Source organism: Montipora capricornis, chromosome 5, assembly GCF_036669925.1.
Source record: "Montipora capricornis isolate CH-2021 chromosome 5, ASM3666992v2, whole genome shotgun sequence".
Lineage (NCBI taxonomy): Eukaryota > Metazoa > Cnidaria > Anthozoa > Scleractinia > Acroporidae > Montipora > Montipora capricornis.
Window position 1 is genome coordinate 18871445 of NC_090887.1, and position 10000 is coordinate 18881444.

The 10000-nt window shown below is 38.4% G+C and overlaps 3 protein-coding genes across 3 annotated transcripts in view; all 3 read right to left on the minus strand.

Annotated features, from left to right (window-relative positions):
* LOC138049785 (uncharacterized) overlaps positions 1 to 2146 on the minus strand; it is an 11587-nt gene extending 9441 nt beyond the window's left edge. The window contains exon 1 of the mRNA XM_068896210.1: positions 1 to 2146. This exon is cut by the window's left edge and continues 63 nt beyond it. Within this exon, the coding sequence (XP_068752311.1) occupies positions 1 to 106 (106 nt within the window). The 5' untranslated portion in view covers positions 107 to 2146.
* A 2494-nt stretch (positions 2147 to 4640) lies between these two features.
* Positions 4641 to 9396, minus strand: LOC138049777 (ectonucleotide pyrophosphatase/phosphodiesterase family member 5-like). Its single transcript, XM_068896191.1, has 2 exons — positions 8607 to 9396; positions 4641 to 5871 (listed from the first exon to the last, which is right to left on the minus strand). The coding sequence occupies exons 1-2, from the start codon at positions 9312 to 9314 to the stop codon at positions 5173 to 5175; spliced, it is 1407 nt and encodes a 468-aa protein (XP_068752292.1). The 5' UTR covers positions 9315 to 9396; the 3' UTR covers positions 4641 to 5172.
* Positions 9397 to 9877: 481 nt separating this feature from the next.
* The window catches only part of LOC138049786 (prostaglandin E2 receptor EP3 subtype-like), a 5694-nt gene continuing 5571 nt past the window's right edge, over positions 9878 to 10000 (minus strand). Inside the window, exon 3 of the mRNA XM_068896211.1 lies at positions 9878 to 10000. This exon is cut by the window's right edge and continues 623 nt beyond it. The gene's annotated coding sequence lies outside the window, so the exon portion shown is untranslated.

Here is a 10000-nt window from a genome sequence, read left to right on the forward strand (position 1 = left end):
CAGATTCTGCTGTGGAAGGCATGCCAAACACTTCGTCCAAATCGTGAGATGGCTCAGAGCTTTCTCCGCTCGCAAAGGCATTTCGGCGAAGGCTTCCGCGCTTCATTATCCTCACACTTTCAAAAATCTCATTTACGAATCATCCTGAAATTGAGATTTTTTTCAAACAATACTGAAATGGCTCTTGGCCTCTCGTGTTCAGTTGTGAAGTGTAGGCATTCACTTTCTAATTAAGTCATTAATCTTGTGACATCATAGAACGGAGCTTACAATTGCCACGCGCGCAAATAAGAAGGAAACACCAATACTCACGTCAAGCACCAGTTGCCGACCAGTTGTCAGTTTTTCAGCAAAACATGCGCGCGCAATACAAGTTTTTGGACCATGCTTTCGGGCAAATGGCGGACGCCAGGCTAAAAAGAGCGTTTTGCGAAAAACAGTGTGACTTATTCCCTTTAAGGTAATGTCTTGTCTGTAAGCTCAGATACATCCAGAACTGCACCAATCGAGGCCGTAAATAGAGCGAGTTTCAATTGAGTGTCGTTAAACCAAAACCAAAGTAATTACTTTGGCCAATCAAAAAAGACGGAGACAATCCAGTAAACCAATCAAAACTCGAAGTAATTACACGTAGCCGACACAAAGCGCGGGAAAATGTGCACGCGCGAGCCACGATTCGTTTTGGTTTCACTTCTGATTGGTTGGAAAACTTGGCGTGAGAACTTTGAACCAATCACTGAGTGACGTAATCATAAACCAAAGTAAATATCTAATTACTTTCGACACTCAAATGAAAACCGCTCTAAGAGAATAATGACATTATATTTGCAGATTACGTGTCCTCTTACTACTGTAAGTCAAACTGTATATCTCTATGTAATAAGCGCATTCAAAATTTCCTCGTATTACCTTTTAAAATTTCTTTTTTAAGGGTTTTCCTGCTTATATAAAAAATACGTCTCCCCTCCTATTCTTATGCACGATCCTCGCGGAAATTACATTCTGTCCCTGAATAAACCTATAACAACCAGTTATGGTCTTAGCTCTTTTTTCTTACGTATCAGCTAAGTTGCGGAATGCGCTACCTGATTTTATTCGTACCGGGCCGCATTTTGTACAGCGGCTTTTCTTTTTAATGAATATATCTTTAAATATTATGCATTTAGTAGGTATCTGTATATGCTATGTATTCGTAATGTCTCGAAGATATTAGCTCCTGTGGTTATTCGGAAATTCGAGATGAAATAAAGCTTATGCCTGTAGGTATGTTACCTTTAGCAGGGCGCGTGCGCACACTTTGTAATCTGCGACTCCAGTGCTTACCATATGACAGAGAAAAGGACATTTCCCTTCAATATATAAGCCATCTAATTCTTACGCTATATTGACAAGGGCGGTTTGGAGCTGTGAGTAGGAGTGGGATTTGTCACATATGGTTTAGGGGCCGACATATCTCTCCCTCAATGCCGTTACGGGAGGCAAGGTCGGTAGCAGAAAGCAGTGAAGGGCCAACTGCGTCCAAAAGCGATCGCACGGGCCGAAATCCCGGGATGACTCGTTTGGTACGACGCTCCAGCGCCGGTGTCTGGAGGTACTGCGTTTTTCTCTCTTGCTCAAATATTCCCTCAGCGCATGCGCAAATGTTCTGGCGCATCGATATCTAGCCTACCAAAAAAAATTAACATGCTGGGTTTTTTTTTAACCAGCAATTGACATTTCAGTTGATTTTATGGGCATGAGCGAGGCAACTTAAGAAGCACAAGACTAGCCCTCATCGAATGGCTGAAAGAAGCACGGCCAGAGGAAATGATTTCTAGCCAAATACTCAGGAGTAGGCCTGGTGTGTGCTGTTAACTTACATTTTGGATTTCTGAACAAGTTTTTATCATAGAAAATTCGCGACAAAGTTGTGCTTTCATTTCGCTGTAATTCTCGCGTCAAAGAAACGGTGGTTATTCGGAAATTCGAGATAAAATAAAGCTTATGTCCGTATTTATGTTACCTCTGGGACCAACGCCGATGGCCGATTTTTTGGGCAAAGTTTGGAAGGCTAAAAAAAATAGGAAATACAAGTCGTATAATGGCCTTATTGGTATGGATGGAAAGATAAACTATCCTAGATTTTTATAATGCAAAAGACCGCATGGAACAACACCTATTAGACGAGAAATAACAATGTTTCTAAAAGCGTCGAAAACCGCGGGTTTTTTGCAAAATAGCAAAGGGGGAACCAAGGGAAAATTTTCAAAAATGGCCGATTTTTTGGGCAAACTTTGGAAGGCTAAAACAATAGGAAATACAAGTCGTATAATGGCCTTATTGGTATGGATGGAAAGATAAACTATCCTAGATTTTTATAATGCAAAAGACCGCATGGAACAACACCTATTAGACGAGAAATAACAATGTTTCTAAACGTGTCGAAAACCGCAGTTTTTTGAAAAATAGCAAAGGGGTTACCAAGGGAAATTTTTTGAAAAATGGCCGAGTTTTTGGGCAAAGTTTGGAAGGCTAAAAAATAGTTAATACAAGTCGTATCATAAAGTAATTGGTATGGATGGAAAGCTAAATTATCCTAGATTTCTATTATGAAAAAGACCGCATGAAAAAACACCTATTAGACGAGAAGTACCATTTTTTTTTAAAGTGTCGAAAACTGCGGTTTTTTGCAAAATAGCAAACGGGGGACCAAGGGAAAGTTTTCAAAAATGGCCGATCTTTTGGGCAAAGTTTGGAAGGCTAAAAAAATAGGGAATACAAGTCGCATAATAGCCTAATTGGTATGGATGGAAAGCTAATCTATCCTAGACTTCTATTATGAAAAAGACCGCATGAAAAGACACCTATTAGACAAGAAATAACAATTTTTCTTAAAGTGTCAAAAACCGTGGTTTTTTGCAAAATAGCAAAGGGGGGACCAAGGGAATATTTTCAAAAATGGCCGATATTTTCGGCAAAGTGTGGAAGGCTAAAAAAATAGGGAATACAAGTCGCATAATAGCCTAATTGGTATGGATGGAAAGCTAATCTATCCTAGACTTCTATTATGAAAAAGACCGCATGAAAAGACACCTATTAGACAAGAAATAACAATTTTTCTTAAAGTGTAAAAAACCGTGGTTTTTTGCAAAATAGCAAAGTGGGGACCAAGGGAATATTTCCAAAAATGGCCGATATTTTCGGCAAAGTGTGGAAGGCTAAAACAATAGGAAATACAACTCGTATCACAGCCCAATTGGCATGGATGGAAAGCTAAACTATCCTAGATTTCTATTATGCAAAAGACCGCATGAAAAAACACCTATTAGACGAGAAATAACAATTTTTCTAATAGTGTCGAAAACCGCGGTGTTTTGCCAAATAGCAAAGGGGGTACCAAGGGAAAACTTTAAAAAATGACCGATTTTTTGGGGCAAAGTTTGGAAGGCTAAAACAAGAGGAAATACAAGTCGTATCATAACCTAATTGGTATGGATGGAAAGCTAAATTAGCCTAGATTTCTATTATGAAAAAGACCGCATGAAAAAACACCTATTAGACGAGAAGTAACAATTTTTTAAAAGTGTCGAAAACCGCGGTATTTTGTGCAAAATAGCAAAGAGGGGACCAAGGGAAAATTTTCAAAAATGGCCGATTTTTTTGGCAAATTATGGAAGGCTAAAAAAATAGGAATACAAGTCGTAGAATAGCTTAATTGGTATGGATGGAACGCTAAGCTATCCTAGATTTGTATTATGCAAACGACCGCAGAAAAAGACACCTATTAGAGGAGAAATAACAATTTTTCTTAAAGTGTCGAAAACCGCGGTTTTTTGCAAAATAGCAAAGGGGTTACCAAGGGCAAATTTTAAAAGATGGCCGATTTTTTGGGCAAAGTTTGGAAGGCTAAAACAAGAGGAAATACAAGTCGTATCATAACCTAATTGGCATGGATGGAAAGCTAAACTATCCTAGATTTCTATTATGCAAAAGACCGCATGAAAAAACACCTATTAGACGAGAAATAACAATTTTTCTAATAGTGTCGAAAACCGCGGTGTTTTGCAAAATAGCAAAGGGGGGACCAAGGGAATTTTTTTGAAAAATGGCCGATTTTTTGGGCAAAGTTTGGAAGGCTAAATAAAATAGGAAATACAAGTCGTATAATGGCCTTATTGGTATGGATGGAAAGATAAACTATCCTAGATTTTTATAATGCAAAAGACCGCATGGAACAACACCTATTAGACGAGAAATAACAATGTTTCTAAACGTGTCGAAAACCGCAGTTTTTTGAAAAATAGCAAAGGGGTTACCAAGGGAAATTTTTTGAAAAATGGCCTATTTTTTGGGCAAAGTTTAGAAGGCTAAAAAATAGTTAATACAAGTCGCATAATAGCCTAATTTGTATGGATGGGAAGCTACACTATCCTAGATTATTATAAGAACACTTTTTTCTGGTTTAAGGCTGATCGTGATCGGCCTGAAAGTGTTCTTAAAATTGGTTTCAGAAATACTTCAAATTATATATTACTAGAGGTTTAATTAACATACAATGCTGTTTGTAATAGATTTTATAGCCGGCAATGGTCCTGAACACCACAATACTTTGATATAAGTTACTGTACTGTATTGTTTCCTTATCTTAATACTCTTTTCCCTTTGTACTAAGAACATGTTTTATTTATCAGGCTGAATTTGCTCTTATTTACATGGTGCTTTATTGGCCAAATTTCAGTCTGATGTTCTTAATCCACTTATTCTTATATGCGGGTGTTTACTGTATTGCTTTGGAATCATGCTTTGTTTGTCTTCTGCATGCTTAACCTCTAACTCAGGCTCTCTCCCCTTCAGTTGACACAAGAGTTTTGCATCTTGTTGCTCTCTCTTGCATGTAATGCTTTGCCAGTAGCTCTTTTGTTTGTAAGTCCAACTAGTCATGTCTCCTTGTGCAGAACAATTTTTAAATGCACAAAATACTGTCTAAGAACAGCATCCTTTTACTGCTTTTGAGGACGCTGCCTCACTCAAATAGAATCGAAATATTAAGATGTTCATGTATAAAGATAAAATTCACATTTCCTTTTTCATTGGCTTCGTATAATAACATGATAATCATAATAATAATGATATTTCAAACAACAACAAAATAAAATACTTAAAAGTATTCTCTTCATCATTTGAATAACCTTTTCATAGATCATACAAGTCTGAAGTCCCTAGGTCATACACATGACCATACTGTTTCATTCGACAATGATTTTTTACGCAGAATGAGACAATGCCATAACTCATAAACATAAAAGCTAAAAATGAAATACAGCAAAGCACTATCAACACGGTAAAATCTTGTTTTGAAACTTTTAAAAGCTGTTCAACAGCTTTTAAGGACCCATTATTTGGAGCAGGATCAATACCAAGAATATGGCACATAAGAGGGTAAATGTGAACATTTTCAAAAGGTTCTGCAATGTAGTTTTCCTTGAATGCAGGTCCATGTGCAATAAAAAAAGGATGCATGTCAGAATATTTGTTACTGTAACCATGGTTACCACAGGAATTCAAATGTGCCATCGTCTGAGTTATAATCCAATGATCATCTGCCACAATAAAAATTGGCATGACACGGCGGTTATGCTTGTAATGGAATTCTTCAGGAATATCATCTTTCAGGTATGTGTTGAGGTGTGGAATTCCTTTCAGCTTTTGATAAATTTGGTTTAACATTCCCTCTTTTGGTATAATATGAAAGAAAGTGTCAAACACATGTTGAGGTCTTCGAGGACTTAAAACAAGTGTATACCAGGATGATGGGAGATATTTTTCCAGGACAATGACTTGAGAGTTGTTAATTGATGACATACCATGATCACTAGTAATGATCAAATTCACCTATAAAACAAAACAGGTACCGGTATATTGCCTGTGAAACTTACAGAGTAAATTAACTACAAGAAATTTATCAAATTACAAGGAAAAGGGAAATCATTGAGAAGAAAGAAATCTTAGAACAGCATCAGCGGTTTTGAGGTTTGCTACAAGCTGTTACAAAAAGGTTGAGACACTGAATCAAAATTTCACCTCTTCTTCCTAAAATCCCTTTTCAAGTTAATGACCCTCCCTCCCCTCCCCCCTTTTCAATGCTGATACCCTTTGATTTGAATGAAAAATGGAGATGGAAACAACTTTGTTTGGGGGAAGGAGGGTTGGGGATACATGTACAATGACTTGAATGATATACGGTTATTAAAAGTGAGTGTCTCAACTCTTTTCGCAAATTTGCTTGTACCTTGAAATATTTGCTGTGATTAGTCAAATGACAATCAAGATTTCTGAAAAATTTCATGTGTTCATTGGTTCAGAGTTTTAGATATGTCAAGGAATGCCCCTAATTTGGCATGACTATTCTGGGGGTGGGGGTAGGGATTGAGGGGTGAGGCCTAAACACTATCTAAAGCATGGTGTTTAGGCCTAAGGTTAGCATCTTTGTAAAGGTTTGGGTTGTTTCAGCTATGGTACCCTTCATCCCCTACCCCTACCCCTACCCCCTACCCCTACTGTGGGTACGGTACTACTTGCAAAACAAGGCATATGTTACTACCAGACAGAGAATAATCAAGTGAAGCTATGATCCTCGCGGTTATGAACACAATTTTTACAATTGCGTAGAGAAGCCTGAAATATTCAGGACTTCAACGGGGTTTGAACCCGTGACCTCGCGATACCAGTGCGATGCCCTAACAAACTGAGCTATGAAGCCACTGATGTTGGGAGCTGGTCATTTGTGGGTTCTAATGTTCCCGTAACAAATGAATCAATGATGAAATGATAAATAAAATGGATCATATATGAACTGCGGATATGAAATCAAGTGAAGCTATGATCCTCGCAATTATGAACGCAATTTTTGCAATTGCGTAGAGATCAAGACATGATTTCATATCCGCAGTTCATATATGATCCATTTCATATATCATTTCATCATAGACAGAGAATAGTTGTTGAACTACCAGCATGTTATGTTACTAGTACTAACTGTACTATAACCTTAGTACAGTATGTACGGTACTAAGGGTATAGTACAGTACCAGTAACACAACATTGTCCTCCGTATTTTCCACAGGCTAGTGGCTACGTCAAATTGAAGCCAAATGAGAACAAATTTCTGATTTTGTAATTAGGGTAGTTCAATACAAACTGTTCTTCATGTGAAAGGCTTTGCAGTTACACTGACTGACTTCATAGAATTTTTGTATTCAGTTACCTATACACTACCTGTATTGGAAGAAATGAACGAAACAAGCAGGGAAAAGTAGGAAGAGGCAAACCGTTTTTTTAAGGAATTGAAGCAAAGACTACACAGAAAGAGACAGGGACGAAAACCTGGATCAAGGAGATCGCCAGCCAGACAGCCATAATGCCTCTGTTTGACAAAACCTGAGTTACTCTTGAAAGTAATCCTGAATGCGACAATCTGATGGTACCCTTGTCACTTCCACAAGTAGATGGGCAGAATAGAGCAACACATTAGTCTTTTGACCCTAACCCATTGACTCTTGGGGGTTCGCCATTGACGAGTAAAATCGGCTGGCGTTAGACAGTAAAATACTCTGGCTTTAGTCAGAGTAAAATACTAAGTCTGGCCGGTTTTGGCCAGTTTTAGCGTCAAAGGGTTAAGGCAATGAAATTGCATGCAGTTCGTGTTTTCATTTTTCTGCGTACAGGTGATCAATTTTAATGTCAAATACTTTATATTTTGAGACAAATGTGCAGGTTATAGACGAAAGAGAGAAGAGACCCTTGTACTTATCTGGACAATTTGAGCAACTGTCTCTTATGGACAACTAAAAAATTCAGGTTTGAATCCCGGAGAAGCCACCTGAATTTTCCAGGTGTCTATTAAGGCTGCGGCACAAAGAGCGACAAGTCGCAGCGACAGGTCTCTGCGACAAGCTGCTCTGTGGGTACTACTTGCAAAACAAGTCACTGTGACAAATAAGAGGCCTGTTTGGTTCATACACAGTGATTTCGTATGAGGGGGGATGTGAACTAGCTTTCTAATTCAGTATGGCTGACCATATGACGCACTCTCATTGGTTCATTTATATTTTGTTGCAACAACTTGGTGTCGGAAGTGTACACACGGTGCAACAATGCTGCTTTTGTTAATTTTAACGTTGCAATAGTCGCATAAACTCAAACTGGTTTGAATTTGTACGACTGATTGCGGTGACAAAATTTTGCCACCGCGACAATGATTTTCATAAATTAACCGTGTCACACAAGGCGAATTGTTGCAGCGACTTGTCCCCGCAACCTGTCGCAGTGACTTATCACCTAGTGTGTCCTGGCCTCAAGAGACAGTTGATTCAATTGTCCAGAAAAATGAAAGGGTCAGTTCTCTCTTTTGTTACTTTAAATTTTCTGCAAAACTAATTCAGGTAGCTACTGCTCTAGTAACCAAAACATAGAAAGAGAACACCTGGACAAATTCGCCAAGACCAAAATCGACCAGCTAACAGAGCATACTGGCTGCCTGGCAGAAGAATGAACAGCTTTTATAAACAACAAGGAAAGGATGATGGAAAGAGTGAGACTGTTAGATCTCCCTTGGCATGACAACAAACCTGGTTCCACAATCCTAGATTTCGTAGATTTTCCAGAAGGTAGCCAGTTACATTGTCCATTCTGCGAATAACGTTCTCAACCTCTGGTGAATCTGGGCCAAAAAGATGCCCAGTGTGATCTGGCTCGTGAAAATAAGCGGCAAGAAAGCTTGGAGGATCGTCCAGATTCAGCATAGAAATGACAAAGTCGACTCTTTTCTCGAAAGACAGAGATTTGTTGTATTTCGCATAATGTGTTGGGTAATTGCCCTCTATTTGCACTTCCGAACCAGGCCAGAAAACAACAGCGCTCTTTTTCCAAGCTTTCTGATTTGTGATCCAAATTGGCTCGCCCTTCCACCATTTTGAGTCAAGGTAGTTCGATGTTTTGTCGATGTAGAACGTTTCGTCAAAGACGGGATCGAAAAACGTATTTCCAACCAATCCATGGCTCTCCTCATACAATCCCGTCACCAAAGTGAAATGATTTGGGAATGTCTTCGTTACAAAAGCATTTTTGATGTGCTTAGCCTTCACTCCATTCTGTACAATCAAATCCAAATTTGGGGTAGGAACTTTGTCCATGTAATCCCACCGAAAGCCATCATACGAGATAATTATCAACGTTGGTTGTCTCAATGCGATTTTCTCGTTCGTATGTGCTAAAACGCAACGACTGCGCGTAAATAAGAATAATACGCTTAAAATGTAAAATCGGTCAAACTTCATGGTGGAAGAAAAGCGAAAAACATTCGGAAAACGAACATCTACCTTTGGTCGCAAATATTGTATTTTTAGGGAGATGACAGCTGTTAAGAGTTCCCTTTGCATCTTGGGTAAATAATAGCGAGCTACCGCTGACTGGCGTCGAATTCTAAAAGATCACGAGGCTTTTGGCAGCTTTGACTTGGACCGACCAAAAAATTTTAAGACTATTTTTTCATGCCTTTCAGGAATCCGGCTCCAAGACATAGGCCACTTTGGAAAATACCATAATACTCTTTGTTTGTCCCCCAAAATTTTTCATAAGCATTGTCTTTGTTTTCTCTTGGGACCATTCATTAAGTCCCAAGAAAAACTGGAAACAATGCTTATGCCAAATTTGGGGGGACAAACAAAGAGTATTATGGTATTTTCCGAAGTGGCCTATTGACAAAACGTAGCTATAAAATATTTTGAATTGGGACACTGATCTAAGCTGCAAAAAATACAAATAAATAAATAAACGAATAAAATAAGAAAAGCAAAAATAAACAAAACGGCCATTTTGGACCATTTTGGTTGTAACCATTTCTGTAAAATAGACTTTGTTTAAAAATTCGACGCGGATATATTTCAATATAAATCCTTAATAGTAACCGATGTTTCATTCAGAGGTAAATTTAGCAACAGTAGTTTCACAGAATAGTAAATTA